Source organism: Physella acuta, unplaced genomic scaffold (assembly GCF_028476545.2).
Source record: "Physella acuta isolate Inbredline_101_S28 unplaced genomic scaffold, ASM2847654v3 ptg000079l, whole genome shotgun sequence".
Lineage (NCBI taxonomy): Eukaryota > Metazoa > Mollusca > Gastropoda > Physidae > Physella > Physella acuta.
In genome coordinates, this window is record NW_026731599.1 from 3013991 (window position 1) to 3032776 (window position 18786).

Genomic DNA, 18786 nt, shown 5'->3' on the forward strand with positions numbered 1-18786 from the left:
CCTGGAGTAGTGAGGGACATATTCCCCCCCCCCTGAAGTAGTGAGGGACATATTTACCTCCCCCCCCCCTGAAGTAGTGAGGGACATATTTACCCCCCCCCCCCCCTTAAGTAGTGAGGGACATATTTACCCCCCCCCCTGAAGTAGTGAGGGACATATTTACCTCCCCCCCCTGAAGTAGTGAGGGACATATTTACCCCCCCCCCTGGAGTAGTGAGGGACATATTTACCCCCCCCTGAAGTAGTGAGGGACATATTTACCTCCCCCCCTGAAGTAGTGAGGGACATATTTACCCCCCCCCCCCTGAAGTAGTGAGGGACATATTTACCCCCCCCCCCCCTGAAGTAGTGAGGGACATATTTACCCCCCCCCCTGAAGTAGTGAGGGACATATTTACCCCCCCCCCCCTGAAGTAGTGAGGGACATATTTACCTCCCCCCCTGAAGTAGTGAGGGTCATATTTACCTCCCCCCCTGAAGTAGTGAGGGACATATTTACCTCCCCCCCTGAAGTAGTGAGGGACATATTTATCCCCCCCCCTGGAGTAGTGAGGGACATATTTATCCCCCCCCCTGAAGTAGTGAGGGACATATTTACCTCCCCCCCGAAGTAGTGAGGGACATATTTACCCCCCCCTGAAGTAGTGAGGGACATATTTACCCCCCCCCCCCCTGAAGTAGTGAGGGACATATTTACCCCCCCGCCCTGAAGTAGTGAGGGACATATTTACCCCCCCCACCCCTGAAGTAGTGAGGGACATATTTACCCCCCCCACCCCTGAAGTAGTGAGGGACATATTTACCCCCCCCCCCTGAAGTAGTGAGGGACATATTTACCTCCCCCCCGAAGTAGTGAGGGACATATTTACCCCCCCCCCCTGAAGTAGTGAGGGACATATTTACCCCCCCCCCCCTGGAGTAGTGAGGGACATATTTATCCCCCCCCCTGAAGTAGTGAGGGACATATTTACCCCCCCCCCCCCTGAAGTAGTGAGGGACATATTTACCCCCCCCCCCTGAAGTAGTGAGGGACATATTTACCCCCCCCCCCCCCGCCCTGAAGTAGTGAGGGACATATTTACCCCCCCCCCCCCCTGAAGTAGTGAGGGACATATTTACCTCCCCCCCCCCCTGAAGTGGTGAGGGACATATTTACCTCCCCTGGAGTAGGGAGGGACATATTTACCTGCCCCCCCTGAAGTAGTGAGGGACATATTTACCCCCCCCCCCCTGAAGTAGTGAGGGACATATTTACCCCCCCCTGGAGTAGTGAGGGACATATTTCCCCCCCCCCCCTGAAGTAGTGAGGGACATATTTACCTCCCCCCCCCCTGAAGTAGTGAGGGACATATTTACCCCCCCCCCTGAAGTAGTGAGGGACATATTTACCCCCCCCCCTGAAGTAGTGAGGGACATATTTACCTCCCCCCCCTGAAGTAGTGAGGGACATATTTACCCCCCCCCCCCCCCCCTGGAGTAGTGAGGGACATATTTACCCCCCCTGAAGTAGTGAGGGACATATTTACCCCCCCCCCCCCCTGAAGTAGTGAGGGACATATTTACCCCCCCCTGAAGTAGTGAGGGACATATTTACCTCCCCCCCTGAAGTAGTGAGGGACATATTTACCCCCCCCCCCCTGAAGTAGTGAGGGACATATTTACCCCCCCCCTGAAGTAGTGAGGGACATATTTACCCCCCCCCCTGAAGTAGTGAGGGACATATTTACCCCCCCCCTGAAGTAGTGAGGGACATATTTACCCCCCCGCCCTGAAGTAGTGAGGGACATATTTACCACCCCCTGAAGTAGTGAGGGACATATTTACCCCCCCCCCCCCTGAAGTAGTGAGGGACATATTTACCCCCCCCTAAAGTAGTGAGGGACATATTTACCCCCCCCCCCCCTGAAGTAGTGAGGGACATATTTACCCCCCCCCCTGAAGTAGTGAGGGACATATTTACCCCCCCGCCCTGAAGTAGTGAGGGACATATTTACCCCCCCCCACCCCTGAAGTAGTGAGGGACATATTTACCTCCCCCCCCCCCTGAAGTAGTGAGGGACATATTTACTTCCCCCCCCCTGAAGTAGTGAGGGACATATTTACCACCCCCCCCTGAAGTGGTGAGGGACATATTTACCTCCCCCCCCCTGAAGTAGTGAGGGACATATTTACCCCCCCCCCCCTGAAGTGGTGAGGGACATATTTACCTCCCCTGGAGTAGGGAGGGACATATTTACCTGCCCCCCCTGAAGTAGTGAGGGACATATTTACCCCCCCCCCCCTGAAGTAGTGAGGGACATATTTACCCCCCCCCTGGAGTAGTGAGGGACATATTCCCCCCCCCCTGAAGTAGTGAGGGACATATTTACCTCCCCCCCCCCTGAAGTAGTGAGGGACATATTTACCCCCCCCCCCCCCCCTTAAGTAGTGAGGGACATATTTACCCCCCCCCCCCTGAAGTAGTGAGGGACATATTTACCTCCCCCCCCTGAAGTAGTGAGGGACATATTTACCCCCCCCCTGGAGTAGTGAGGGACATATTTACCCCCCCCTGAAGTAGTGAGGGACATATTTACCTCCCCCCCTGAAGTAGTGAGGGACATATTTACCCCCCCCCCTGAAGTAGTGAGGGACATATTTACCCCCCCCCCCCTGAAGTAGTGAGGGACATATTTACCCCCCCCCCCTGAAGTAGTGAGGGACATATTTACCCCCCCCCCCTGAAGTAGTGAGGGACATATTTACCTCCCCCCCCTGAAGTAGTGAGGGACATATTTACCTCCCCCCCTGAAGTAGTGAGGGACATATTTACCTCCCCCCCTGAAGTAGTGAGGGACATATTTATCCCCCCCCCCCTGGAGTAGTGAGGGACATATTTATCCCCCCCCCTGAAGTAGTGAGGGACATATTTACCTCCCCCCCGAAGTAGTGAGGGACATATTTACCCCCCCCCTGAAGTAGTGAGGGACATATTTACCCCCCCCCCCCTGAAGTAGTGAGGGACATATTTACCCCCCCCGCCCTGAAGTAGTGAGGGACATATTTACCCCCCCCCCTGAAGTAGTGAGGGACATATTTACCTCCCCCCCGAAGTAGTGAGGGACATATTTACCCCCCCCCCCCCTGAAGTAGTGAGGGACATATTTACCCCCCCCCCCCTGGAGTAGTGAGGGACATATTTATCCCCCCCCCTGAAGTAGTGAGGGACATATTTACCCCCCCCCCCCTGAAGTAGTGAGGGACATATTTACCCCCCCCCCTGAAGTAGTGAGGGACATATTTACCCCCCCCCCCCCCCGCCCTGAAGTAGTGAGGGACATATTTACCCCCCCCCCTGAAGTAGTGAGGGACATATTTACCTCCCCCCCCCCCTGAAGTGGTGAGGGACATATTTACCTCCCCTGGAGTAGGGAGGGACATATTTACCTGCCCCCCCTGAAGTAGTGAGGGACATATTTACCCCCCCCCCCTGAAGTAGTGAGGGACATATTTACCCCCCCCCTGGAGTAGTGAGGGACATATTTCCCCCCCCCCCCCCTGAAGTAGTGAGGGACATATTTACCTCCCCCCCCCTGAAGTAGTGAGGGACATATTTACCCCCCCCCCTGAAGTAGTGAGGGACATATTTACCCCCCCCCCCTGAAGGTAGTGAGGGACATATTTACCTCCCCCCCCCTGAAGTAGTGAGGGACATATTTACCCCCCCCCCCTGGAGTAGTGAGGGACATATTTACCCCCCCTGAAGTAGTGAGGGACATATTTACCCCCCCCCCCCCCCCTGAAGTAGTGAGGGACATATTTACCCCCCCCTGAAGTAGTGAGGGACATATTTACCTCCCCCCTGAAGTAGTGAGGGACATATTTACCCCCCCCCCCTGAAGTAGTGAGGGACATATTTACCCCCCCCCCTGAAGTAGTGAGGGACATATTTACCCCCCCCCTGAAGTAGTGAGGGACATATTTACCCCCCCCTGAAGTAGTGAGGGACATATTTACCCCCCCCCCCCCCCCCCGAAGTAGTGAGGGACATATTTACCCCCCCCCCCCCTGAAGTAGTGAGGGACATATTTACCCCCCCCCCCCTGAAGTAGTGAGGGACATATTTACCCCCCCCCCCCTGAAGTAGTGAGGGACATATTTACCCCCCCCCCCCTGAAGTAGTGAGGGACATATTTACCTCCCCCCCCCCTGGAGTAGTGAGGGACATATTTACCCCCCCCCCCTGAAGTAGTGAGGGACATATTTACCCCCCCCCCTGAAGTAGTGAGGGACATATTTACCCCCCCCCCCCTGGAGTAGTGAGGGACATATTTACCTCCCCCCCCCTGAAGTAGTGAGGGACATATTTACCTCCCCCCCCCTGGAGTAGTGAGGGACATATTTACCCCCCCCCCCCCCTGAAGTAGTGAGGGACATATTTACCTCCCCCCTGAAGTAGTGAGGGACATATTTACCTCCCCCCCCCTGAAGTAGTGAGGGACATATTTACCCCCCCCCCTGAAGTAGTGAGGGACATATTTACCCCCCCCCCCCTGAAGTAGTGAGGGACATATTTACCCCCCCTGAAGTAGTGAGGGACATATTTTACCCCCCCCCCCTGAAGTAGTGAGGGACATATTTACCCCCCCCCCCCCCTGAAGTAGTGAGGGACATATTTACCCCCCCCTGAAGTAGTGAGGGACATATTTACCCCCCCCCCCCCCCCCCTGAAGTAGTGAGGGACATATTTACCCCCCCCTGAAGTAGTGAGGGACATATTTACCCCCCCGCCCTGAAGTAGTGAGGGACATATTTACCCCCCCCCCCTGGATTAGTGAGGGACATATTTACCCCCCCCCCCCCCCCCTGAAGTAGTGAGGGACATATTTACCCCCCCCCTGAAGTAGTGAGGGACATATTTACCCCCCCCCCCCCCCCCTGAAGTAGTGAGGGACATATTTACCCCCCTCCCCTGAAGTAGTGAGGGACATATTTACCTCCCCCCCCCTGGAGTAGTGAGGGACATATTTACCCCCCCCCTGAAGTAGTGAGGGACATATTTACCCCCCCCCCTGAAAGTAGTGAGGGACATATTTACCCCCCCCTGGAGTAGTGAGGGACATATTTACCTCCCCCCCCTGAAGTAGTGAGGGACATATTTACCTCCCCCCCCTGGAGTAGTGAGGGACATATTTACCCCCCCCCCTGAAGTAGTGAGGGACATATTTACCTCCCCCTTGAAGTAGTGAGGGACATATTTACCTCCCCCCCCCTGAAGTAGTGAGGGACATATTTACCCCCCCCCCCCCCTGAAGTAGTGAGGGACATATTTACCCCCCCCCCCCCTGAAGTAGTGAGGGACATATTTACCCCCCCCCCCCCCTGAAGTAGTGAGGGACATATTTACCCCCCCCCCCCCTGAAGTAGTGAGGGACATATTTACCCCCCCCCCTGAAGTAGTGAGGGACATATTTACCCCCCCCCCCCTGAAGTAGTGAGGGACATATTTACCTCCCCCCTGAAGTAGTGAGGGACATATTTACCCCCCCCCCCCCCCCTGAAGTAGTGAGGGACATATTTACCCCCCCCCCCCCTGAAGTAGTGAGGGACATATTTACCCCCCCCTGAAGTAGTGAGGGACATATTTACCCCCCCCCTGAAGTAGTGAGGGACATATTTACCCCCCCCTGAAGTAGTGAGGGACATATTTACCCCCCCCCCCCTGAAGTAGTGAGGGACATATTTACCACCAGTATGTCACGGACTGTCTCAGCAAAGCCGACCACATACATGGCCACAGCCACAGCATTGGCCACAGAAAAAATGATGCCAATGGCTCCACCAAACTCTGGCCCTAGGCTTCTGGATATCATGTAGTAGGCTCCACCTGTAGGAAAACAAAGGTTTTTGAACAAGTTTCTTTCAACTATTTCAAGTGTGTCAGAAACTTAAGACATATTTATGTGCATACATAAATCAACTATTACGTTTTACGTTTCTTATACTATACAGCTTGATTTTTAAAATACATAACAGACATCAAGCTATGGCCCATATATGAGTAGATGTAGTGGTCATACGTATTTGTATGAGTTTAAGAATGTGTCATTTTAAAGTTTTAAATTTGTACCAGTGAAAATGTATGAATGCCATACAAGTGAAAATGTATGAATGCCATAATACAAGTGAAAATGTATGAATGCCATACAAGTGAAAATGTATGAATGCCATACAAGTGAAAATGTATGAATGCCATAAAACAAGTGAAAATGTATAAATGCCATACAAGTGAAAATGTATGAATGCCATACAAGTGAAAATGTATGAATGCCATACAAGTGAAAATGTATGAATGCCATACAAGTGAAAATGTATGAATGCTATGCAGGTGAAAATTTGAAGATACCAAGCTTATTTACCTGTGCAATTTCTCCCCCCCCCCCCCACAACGTCCTAATTTCTCAGTATTATCATGCCCCCTACCAGATTTTTAATTGATTTTATCTTTTTATTTTGTTTAAAATTTTCTTCTTCATTTCTGTCCTCTCACTTCTCTATCGGAAAAATCTTGATGTGTTTGTCAGTTGACCTGAGGTGTTTGTCAGTTGACCTGAGGTGTTTGTTTGTCAGTTGACCTGAGGTGTTTGTCAGTTGACCTGAGGTGTTTGTCAGCTGACCTGAGGTGTTTGTCAGTTGACCTGAGGTGTTTGTCAGCTGACCTGAGGTGTTTGTCAGTTGACCTGAGGTGTTTGTCAGTTGACCTGAGGTGTTTGTCACTTGTCTATCTGGAGTGGCTCCATCAAGGCTAGACAAGACATCCTGTACAAACATTGGTTTGTGCTGTCATAGTCCCAGCTAGCTTACAGTCTCAACAAACATGCTGGAGTCCCTAGACACAGGCTCACTCAACAAGGTGCACCATACTGGCAACAAGGTGCACCATACTGGCAACAAGGTGCACCATACTGGCAACAAGGTGCACCATACAGGCAACAAGGTGCACCATACTGGCAACATGGTGCACCATACTGGCAACAAGGTGCACCATACTGGCAACAAGGTGCACCATACAGGCAACAAGGTGCACCATACTGGCAACATGGTGCACCATACTGGCAACAAGGTGCACCATACAGGCAACAAGGTGCACCATACAGGCAACAAGGTGCACCATACAGGCAACAAGGTGCACCATACTGGCAACAAGGTGCACCATACTGGCAACAAGGTGCACCATACTGGCACAATAACTGTTACTACTATACAGAGTATTTAAAATACACACAACATATATATACATTACGTACATACACATTATATACAATATATCTAGGGCCTGTAAATTCTAAACTTGTTTTATGACCTGCTAGAGCAGGCTGGGACACATTGTCTGACACCTTATAACAAACAGGGGATTCATTTGAAACAAATGTCAGGTGCAAATTTATGCTGACTTATAGCTGTCAGTTGTCACAGACATTTAAGTCATGCACATTTGGAGGAATTTTTTTCTTTTCTTCTTTGTTGAAAGCATTGTTTGTATTTAAACTTGTAAAAAAGTGTCTAGTCAACATGGGTCAACTTTATTTAGTCAACCTTATGTCAAGTCAATCTTTCATTAAATTATACATTATTTTGTGTAATATAACTATGAATTCCTAGACAAAAAAGGGCTTTAGTGCTGGATTAGTCATGTAATGGGAGCTGTAGATCACAGCTGGGGTTAGTCATGTAATGGGAGCTGTAGATGAGGGCTGGGGTTAGTCATGTAATGGGAGCTGTAGATCACAGCTGGGGTTCGTCATGTAATGGGAGCTGTAGATGAGGGCTGGGGTTAGTCATGTAATGGGAGCTGTAGATGAGGGCTGGGGTTAGTCATGTAATGGAAGCTGTAGATCACAGCTGCGGTTAGTCATGGGAGCTGTAGATCACAGCTGGGGTTAGTCATGTAATGGGAGCTGTAGATCACAGCTGGGGTTAGTCATGTAATGGGAGCTGTAGATCACAGCTGGGGTTAGTCATGTAATGGGAGCTGTAGATCACAGCTGGGGTTAGTCATGTAATGGGAGCTGCAGATCACAGCTGCGGTTAGTCATGAGAGCTGTAGATCACAGCTGGGGTTAGTCATGTAATGGGAGCTGTAGATCACAGCTGCGGTTAGTCATGTAATGGGAGCTGTAGATGAGGGCTGGGGTTAGTCATGTAATGGGAGCTGTAGATCACAGCTGGGGTTAGTCATGTAATGGGAGCTGTAGATCACAGCTGGGGTTAGTCATGTAATGGGAGCTGTAGATCACAGCTGGGGTTAGTCATGTAATGGGAGCTGTAGATCACAGCTGCGGTTAGTCATGGGAGCTGTAGATCACAGCTGGGGTTAGTCATGTAATGGGAGCTGTAGATCACAGCTGGGGTTAGTCATGTAATGGGAGCTGTAGATCACAGCTGGGGTTAGTCATGTAATGGGAGCTGCAGATCACAGCTGGGGTTAGTCATGGGAGCTGTAGATCACAGCTGGGGTTAGTCAAGTAATGGGAGCTGTAGATCACAGCTGGGGTTAGTCATGTAATGGGAGCTGTAGATCACAGCTGGGGTTAGTCATGTAATGGGAGCTGTAGATCACAGCTGGGGTTAGTCATGAGAGCTGTAGATCACAGCTGGGGTTAGTCATGTAATGGGAGTTGTAGATCACAGCTGGGGTTAGTCATGTAATGGGAGCTGTAGATCACAGCTGGGGTTAGTCATGTAATGGGAGCTGTAGATCACAGCTGGGGTTAGTCATGTAATGGGAGCTGTAGATCACAGCTGGGGTTAGTCATGAGAGCTGTAGATCACATAAGTCATGTAATGGGAGCTGTAGATGAGGGTGAGTTAGCAAGAGCAGAGTGAAAGATCAATACAAGACACCAGTAAACTACTACTGGCTACATAATCTAAAAGTAAATGAAGGCGTTGATGGGAGCAAACATCTTAAGCAGCCAGTGCAAGTCCTTCATACAACACTTACACTAGTATGGCATTCATACAATATTTTCTCTAGTATAGCATTCATACAATATTTTCTCTAGTATAGCATTCATACAACATTTTCACTTGTATGACATTCATACATTTTCACTAGTATGGCATTCACACAACATTTTCACTAGTATGGCATTCACACAACATTTTCACTAGTATGGCATTCACACAACATTTTCACTAATATGGCATTTATACAACACTTTCACATGTATGACGTTCATACAACATTTCACTTGTATAGCGTTCATACAACATTTCACTTGTATAGCGTTCATACAACACTATGACTTGCATATAGGAGAAGTGAAGAGGTGGCAAGCAGTAATGGCAGTCAGGGATGACATATTGACTCCAGCACCTTTAACCCCCGTCAATAAAACAATCTATTTTTAGCCACGTCAGGACACACCAGGCCAGCAGCAGACACATTTCCTATCAATGGTAATTAGCTGGGAACCCATCAACAGTCAGAGCAAATAAAGCTTCTGCTCACTGAATACTCCACACACACACATATATACGCACATATATATCTATTTGACTATATATGTATATGCATACACAAATATACATAAATGTATATACACATGTATATACATATACGCACATATATACACACCTATATAATTATATATATATATATATATATATATATATATATATATATATATATATATATATATATATAATATAAGCGGGCTGAGCGTGTGTCAGTCCTTCCTTCCTTCTGTCATCGCTATAGCTTTTGGAACCATAAAAGTAAACATCGCACCATTTTTTTTATTTTACGAAAACAAATTTCAGCTAAGATGCTGTATCGGGACAGTTTTTTTTTATATTGATTTTTTTGTATGACGCTTTAAAATCTAACATCGCACCATGCAGTACTTTCAGTGCATCGTAGTGGTATTATAAATATACACCTCTGTTTTATAGTCATTCACTGAGTCAGACGCGTCCGCCGGCGCTCGGAAAGATTTACCGTGGCGGAGCATGGGTATGCGGCTAGTATATATATATATATATATATATATATATATATATATATATATATATATATATATATATATATATATATATATATATATATATATATATATATAATATAAGCGGACTGGTATTGTGTCAGTCCGTCATCGCTATTGATTTTGGAACCATAAAAGTAAACACATCACATGTCGTGCTTTTTACTTGCATCGCAGTGTCTTATTATAAATATTAGAGTAGGGTTTTTTAATATAACGACTTAAATTTATTTTATAGTTGGCAAATATTAAATAGACGCAAATTGCTAAAACATATTAAACGGATCAATGTCAAATATAATTTTAGCTTTGACTCCTAGAAAAAGTGGATACATTTTAATAACAGTCGAGTCGAATTAATTAATTAATTTGTTTTGTAATTTTGCCAAGGAAGGTAATTTAAAAATAAATTCAACTCACGCTAATGCAAAAATGTGAATGCAAAATCTCCAAGAGGGAATTATTGTTGGAATAATATAATTAGCAAAATGTGAATGCAAATCTGCAGAGGACATTATTGTAAGAGGACATTATTGTTGGAATATTATAATTAGCATGGATTGATAAAAGGCTATCTGTTATTTATTTTATTCACTAAACGTCCTGTTTACTAATTATAATTTTTAATCAACTATTCCGCACTGTTATAGACTCGTCATCACGTTCATTAGGTACGCAATGGTTTTAGTAATGAAACTCCATTGTAAGTTTTTAAAATTTAAAGTACTGAAAAAAATATGCATGAATTGATAAAGTTCAATATGGTAGGTAAAACACAGATATTTTAAATACTGCCTTTTATTTATTTTATACACTGAACGTACTGTTTACTAATTATTAATCTAACTTTCCGTTTGCGGACAAGCTGGGGTTTTTATAGTCATTCACTGAATCAGGCGCGTCCGCCGGCGCTTGGACAGGGTACGATTTGGCGCCACGGACTAAACTGTGAGCACTATGCGTTTATGTTTGCATTTAAGTTGAATTTATGTTATGAGTGTTGTGTTTTTGTTTTTTTTTTTGCGTTTGTGTTGGTGTTTTCATTTGTGTTTTTATTTGCGATTGTTTTTCTTTTGTGTTTGTGTGTTGCATTTGTGTTTTCGTTTGTGTTTGCATTGTGTTTGTGTTTTTCTTTTGTGGTAGTGTTGTGTTTTCTTTTGTGTTTGTGTTGTGTTTAGTTTAGTTCTGTTCTGTTCAAAGTTGGTACATTTAAAAAAGATTTACCGTGGCAGAGCACGGGTATGCAGCTAGTATATATATAATGCTGGTGGTAGTGTGTCAGTCCGTCATCGCTATAGATTCTAAAATTAAAAAAAATAAATATCAGCACATGCCGCGATTTTACTTGCAACGCATTGTCTTATTATAATTTCTTAAGTATTTAGATCAAGTCTATATAACGAATTAAACTTTTATTCTTTTGCATAAGTCAACAAATAAACGTCATCACGTTCAATAGGTGCGCAATAGTTTTTAGTCATGTAACTCATTGTAAATAAAAACATGTAAACTTATAGTTGTTTAAATAGTAGTGTATAATTTATTTTCTCCTTTTTAGTGCATTATTACACAAAAGCTTGTTATTAACTCACTTCCTCGTCAGTCAGTCTGTCTAGATCGAAACGCCCGAGTGAAATTGCAGGCACTTCTAACTGACAGATACGGTTCGTAGTTGGAACGTGGGTCAAGACATGAAGAGAATGCATCATGACATTAAATTTGACTTAATTGGATGCTTAATTAATTTTTTTATGAATTAATTAAAATTTTGACCAAATTAGTAGGCAGTTCTATCCAACTCCTCCACACGCGTCATCACGTTCAATAGCTGCGCTATTACGTTCAATAGGCGCGCAAAGGTTTTTAGTCACGTGACTTTATTGTAAATAAAAACATGTAAAGTACTACAAATTTTTTTTTCATAAAAAACGTTTTAATAACAAGCTTTTATGTACTAATACACTAAAAAGTAGAAAATAAACTATAGACTACTATTTAAATAACTATAAAGAAAAGCCTGTCTCTTACGAAATATTAGTAATGGTATCCAATAGATACTTAAGTGACCCACGCTTTTCTTTATAGTTATTTATATAGTAGTGTATAATTTATTTTCTCTTTTTTAGTGCATTATTACATAAAAGCTTGTTATTAAAACTTTTTTTTAATGAAAATTTTTTTAATGCAATTTTTTAAAATTTATTTTTTACACTTAACGTACTGTTTACTATATATTATTTTTAATCAATAACAGGTTAGAAGCCGCTCCTAAAAGTCCTCTATGTTTACTTCTATGTTTGGGTTTGCACACAAAAAAAAAAGGGGGGGGGTATTATAGTCATTTACTAAATATTTTTTTCGTGTGCATGTAAAGCAGGGGTCTCCAAACTGTTCAGCCCCAGAGCTGCATTGACTATCAAATATCAGTTCGGGGGCCAGTTTCTTCCAGGCATCTCCAAGCCCCCCCCCCCCCCCCCCCGAAAAAATTCTGGGAGAAACATGGTCGAAGGGCGTACAACACACTCGAGGTCCCAGTTTGCTCTCAAATTGTTCTTCGCGCATTTCAATCTTGGAAATGTTTGTTCACACTGGTATGTTGTTCCAAAATTGCTACCTACCACCCTTCACTTCCCCAGATGGAGGATGTAGAAATGACTACCTACCACCCTTCACTTCCCCAGATGGAGGATGTAGAAATGACTACCTACCACCCTTCACTTCCCCAGATGGAGGATGTAGAAATGACTACCTACCACCCTTCACTTCCCCAGATGGAGGATGTAGAAATGACTACCTACCACCCTTCACTTCCCCAGATGGAGGATGTAGAATTGACTACCTACCACCCTTCACTTCCCCAGATGGAGGATGTAGAAATGACTACCTACCACCCTTCACTTCCCCAGATGGAGGATGTAGAAATGACTACGTACCACCCTTCACTTCCCCGTTGGTGCAGATGGAGGATGTAGAAATGACTACCTACCACCCTTCACTTCCCCAGATGGAGAATGTAGAAATGACTACCTACCACCCTTCACTTCCCCGTTGGTGCAGATGGAGGATGTAGAAATGACTACGTACCACCCTTCACTTCCCCGTTGGTGCAGATGGAGGATGTAGAAATGACTACCTACCACCCTTCACTTCCCCAGATGGAGGATGTAGAAATGACTACCTACCACCCTTCACTTCCCCGTTGGTGCAGATGGCCGTCATAGAAATAGCTGTGAGAGTGGTGACAATTCCAGACAACAGCACGATGAGTGTGGCCTGCAGAATCCCAGCATTGCCCACAACCCAGGGCAGACGTATAAAGAGCATCACACCAAAGATATTGAGGATACATCGGATCTGTGGATAGTGTACATGGATGTTACATAGGATTTATGGATGTTGTGTGTACCTGACTGACTGGATGTTGTGTGTACCTGACTGGATGTTGTGTGTACCTGACTGACTGGATGTTGTGTGTACCTGACTGACTGGATGTTGTGTGTACCTGACTGACTGGATGTTGTGTGTACCTGACTGACTGGATGTTGTGTGTACCTGACTGACTGGATGTTGTATGTACCTGACTGACTGGATGTTGTGTGTACCTGACTGACTGGATGTTGTGTGTACCTGACTGGATGTTATGTGTACCTGACTGACTGGATGTTGTGTGTACCTGACTGACTGGATGTTGTGTGTACCTGACTGACTGGATGTTATGTGTACCTGACTGACTGGATGTTGTGTGTACCTGACTGACTGGATGTTGTGTGTACCTGACTGACTGGATGTTGTGTGTACCTGACTGACTGGATGTTGTGTGTACCTGACTGGATGTTATGTGTACCTGACTGACTGGATGTTGTGTGTACCTGACTGGATGTTGTGTGTACCTGACTGACTGGATGTTGTGTGTACCTGACTGGATGTTGTGTGTACCAGACTGGATGTTGTGTGTACCTGACTGGATGTTGTGTGTACCAGACTGACTGGATGTTATGTGTACCTGACTGGATGTTGTGTGTACCTGACTGGATGTTGTGTGTACCTGACTGACTGGATGTTATGTGTACCTGACTGGATGTTGTGTGTACCTGACTGACTGGATGTTGTGTGTACCTGACTGACTGGATGTTGTGTGTACCTGACTGACTGGATGTTGTGTGTACCTGACTGACTGGATGTTGTGTGTACCTGACTGACTGGATGTTGTGTGTACCTGACTGACTGGATGTTGTGTGTACCTGACTGACTGGATGTTGTGTGTACCTGACTGACTGGATGTTGTGTGTACCTGACTGACTGGATGTTGCGTGTACCTGACTGACTGGATGTTGCGTGTACCTGACTGACTGGATGTTGCGTGTACCTGACTGACTGGATGTTGTGTGTACCTGACTGACTGGATGTTGTGTGTACCTGACTGACTGGATGTTGTGTGTACCTGACTGACTGGATGTTGTGTGTACCTGACTGACTGGATGTTGTGTGTACCTGACTGACTGGATGTTGTGTGTACCTGACTGGATGTTGTGTGTACCTGACTGGATGTTGTGTGTACCTGACTGGATGTTGTGTGTACCTGACTGACTGGATGTTGTGTGTACCTGACTGACTGGATGTTGTGTGTACCTGACTGACTGGATGTTGTGTGTACCTGACTGGATGTTGTGTGTACCTGACTGACTGGATGTTGTGTGTACCTGACTGACTGGATGTTGTGTGTACCTGACTGGATGTTGTGTGTACCTGACTGACTGGATGTTGTGTGTACCTGACTGGATGTTGTGTGTACCTGACTGACTGGATGCTGTGTGTACCTGACTGACTGGATGTTGTGTGTACCTGACTGACTGGATGTTGTGTGTACCTGACTGACTGGATGTTGTGTGTACCTGACTGACTGGATGTTGTGTGTACCTGACTGACTGGATGTTGTGTGTACCTGACTGGATGTTGTGTGTACCTGACTGGATGTTGTGTGTACCTGACTGACTGGATGTTGTGTGTACCTGACTGGATGTTGTGTGTACCTGACTGACTGGATGTTGTGTGTACCTGACTGGATGTTGTGTGTACCTGACTGACTGGATGTTGTGTGTACCTGACTGGATGTTGTGTGTACCTGACTGACTGGATTGTTGTGTGTACCTGACTGGATGTTGTGTGTACCTGACTGACTGGATGTTGTGTGTACCTGACTGACTGGATGTTGTGTGTACCTGACTGACTGGATTGTTGTGTGTACCTGACTGGATGTTGTGTGTACCTGACTGACTGGATGTTGTGTGTACCTGACTGGATGTTGTGTGTACCTGACTGGATGTTGTGTGTACCTGACTGGATGTTGTGTGTACCTGACTGGATGTTGTGTGTACCTGACTGACTGGATTGTTGTGTGTACCTGACTGGATGTTGTGTGTACCTGACTGACTGGATGTTGTGTGTACCTGACTTGATGTTGTGTGTACCTGACTGGATGTTGTGTGTACCTGACTGACTGGATGTTGTGTGTACCTGACTGGATGTTGTGTGTACCTGACTGGATGTTGTGTGTACCTGACTGGATGTTGTGTGTACCTGACTGACTGGATTGTTGTGTGTACCTGACTGGATGTTGTGTGTACCTGACTGACTGGATGTTGTGTGTACCTGACTTGATGTTGTGTGTACCTGACTGGATGTTGTGTGTACCTGACTGACTGGATGTTGTGTGTACCTGACTTGATGTTGTGTGTACCTGACTGACTGGATGTTGTGTGTACCTGACTTGATGTTGTGTGTACCTGACTGGATGTTGTGTGTACCTGACTGGATGTTGTGTGTACCTGACTGACTGGATGTTGTGTGTACCCGACTGACTGGATGTTGTGTGTACCTGACTGGATGTTGTGTGTACCTGACTGACTGGATGTTGTGTGTACCTGACTGACTGGATGTTGTGTGTACCTGACTGACTGGATGTTGTGTGTACCTGACTGACTGGATGTTGTGTGTACCTGACTGGATGTTGCGTGTACCTGACTGGATGTTGTGTGTACCTGACTGGATGTTGTGTGTACCTGACTGGATGTTGTGTGTACCTGACTGGATGTTGTGTGTACCTGACTTGATGTTGTGTGTACCTGACTGGATGTTGTGTGTACCTGACTGACTGGATGTTGTGTGTACCTGACTGACTGGATGTTGTGTGTACCTGACTGACTGGATGTTGTGTGTACCTGACTGACTGGATGTTGTGTGTACCTGACTGGATGTTGCGTGTACCTGACTGGATGTTGTGTGTACCTGACTGGATGTTGTGTGTACCTGACTGGATGTTGTGTGTACCTGACTGGATGTTGTGTGTACCTGACTTGATGTTGTGTGTACCTGACTGGATGTTGTGTGTACCTGACTGACTGGATGTTGTGTGTACCTGACTGACTGGATGTTGTGTGTACCTGACTGACTGGATGTTGTGTGTACCTGACTGACTGGATGTTGTGTGTACCTGACTGACTGGATGTTATGTGTACCTGACTGACTGGATGTTGTGTGTACCTGACTGACTGGATGTTGTGTGTACCTGACTGACTGGATGTTATGTGTACCTGACTGGATGTTATGTGTACCTGACTGACTGGATGTTGTGTGTACCTGACTGACTGGATGTTGTGTGTACCTAACTGGAGGTGACCCGATAGTAAAGTGGTGACTCTACTGTTAAGAGGTGACCCTAAAGAAGGAGCTTATAAAAAACAACCATCACTACACTTAGTGATAGAGTCAAACAGTACATTAGTGAGCTGAGGCGGGGAGGGTGAGGGGATCCAGTGCGAGGATCCATACAGCAGAGAGCAGAGCTAACAATCCCAAGCTACGGCAGGAGACAAAATCTATACACGTGCTCCATGACGTCAGCGCCAATGACGCTCACCATGTACAGGTCGCCTTGACTGTCGTGCTAAAGGTCGGTCTATGCATGCCTCAAGGTCAGATGAAGAATTACATAATGGCCATCCATGGGAGCCACATATTGGCCATCTATGACAGCACCAGATTGGCCATCCATGGGAGCCACATATTGGCCACCTATGACAGCACCAGATTGGCCATCTATGAGAGCACCAGATTGGCCATCTATGAGAGCACCAGATTGGCCATCTATGAGAGCACCAGATTGGCCATCCATGGGAGCCACATATTGGCCACCTATGACAGCACCAGATCGGCCACCTATGACAGCACCAGATTGGCCATCTATGACAGCACCAGATAGGCCATCTATGAGAGCACCAGAATGGCCACCTATGACAGCACCAGATTGGCCATCTATGAGAGCACCAGATTGGCCATCTATGAGAGCACCAGATTGGCCATCTATGAGAGCACTAGATTGGCCATCTATGAGAGCACCAGATTGGCCATCTATGACAGCACCAGATTGGCCATCTATGAGAGCACCAGATTGGCCATCTATGAGAGCACCAGATTGGCCACCTATGACAGCTATAGATTGGCCATCTATGAGAGCACCAGATTGGCCATCTATGAGAGCACCAGATTGGCCATCTATGACAGCACCAGATTGGCCATCTATGAGAGCACCAGATTGGCCACCTTTGAGAGCACCAGATTGGCCATCCATATGAGCACCAGAATGGCCATCTATGAGAGCACCAGATTAGCCATCTATGACAGCACCAGATTGGCCATCTATGACAGCACCAGATTGGCAATCTATGACAGCACCAGATTGGCCATCTATGACAGCACCAGATTGGCCATCTATGACAGCACCAGATTGGCCATCTATGAGAGCACCAGATTGGCCATCTATGAGAGCACCAGATTGGCCATCTATGAGAGCACCAGATTGGCCACCTATGAGAGCACCAGATTGGCCATCTATGAGAGCACCAGATTGGCCATCTATGAGAGCACCAGATTGGCCATCTATGAGAGCACCAGATTGGCCATCTATGACAGCACCAGATTGGCCATCTATGAGAGCACCAGATTGGCCACCTTTGAGAGCACCAGATTGGCCATCTATGAGAGCACCAGATTGGCCATCTATGACAGCACCAGATTGGCCATCTATGAGAGCACCAGATTGGCCATTCATAAAACAGCTTTAAAATCTACAGGCACTGAGCTGAAGTCCCAGTCAACGAATGTTAGTCAAGAGAGACAACCAAGGTTATACTATGTGCCAGACTTACCAGAACGCCTTGGATCCAGCCGAACCGGAGGGGCGTGGGGGCCACCACCCTCTCCCCCATGGCCAGGATATTCTGTGTGGAACCTTCGTAGCCAGGGACGCCATCTTTCCTGCTACAGCGGAGGTCTTCATCGTCCTGCAACAGCAAACCATAGGTCTAGTACACATTGTACACATGGGGCATTGTACACACGGGACATTGTACACACGGGGCATTGTACACATGGGGCATTGTACACACGGGACATTGTACACACGGGGCATTGTACACATGGGGCATTGTACACACGGGACATTGTACACACGGGGCATTGTACACACGGGGCATTGTACACACGGGGCATTGTACACACGGGGCATTGTACACACGGGACATTGTACACACGGGGCATTGTACACACGGGGCATTGTACACACGGGACATTGTACACACGGGGCATTGTACACACAGGACATTGTACACACGGGGCATTGTACACACGGGACATTGTACACACGGGGCATTGTACACACGGGGCATTGTACACACGGGGCATTGTACACACGGGGCATTGTACA

General features: G+C 46.6%; 1 protein-coding gene across 3 annotated transcripts in view; it reads right to left on the minus strand.

The window, feature by feature from the left end:
* LOC131955973 (solute carrier family 12 member 3) overlaps positions 1 to 18786 on the minus strand; it is a 72790-nt gene that overhangs the window by 29648 nt on the left and 24356 nt on the right. The window contains exons 2-4 of one of the 3 annotated variants that reach the window (XM_059320312.1): positions 18230 to 18364; positions 13208 to 13379; positions 5727 to 5866 (exon numbers count right to left, since the gene is read on the minus strand). In XM_059320312.1, the coding sequence (XP_059176295.1) occupies positions 5727 to 5866; positions 13208 to 13379; positions 18230 to 18364 (447 nt within the window). Of the gene's footprint in view, positions 1 to 5726; positions 5867 to 12643; positions 12654 to 12958; positions 12983 to 13207; positions 13380 to 18229; positions 18365 to 18786 lie in introns of those variants that run through there. The other 2 variants (XM_059320319.1, XM_059320327.1) reach the window with 2 other exon arrangements.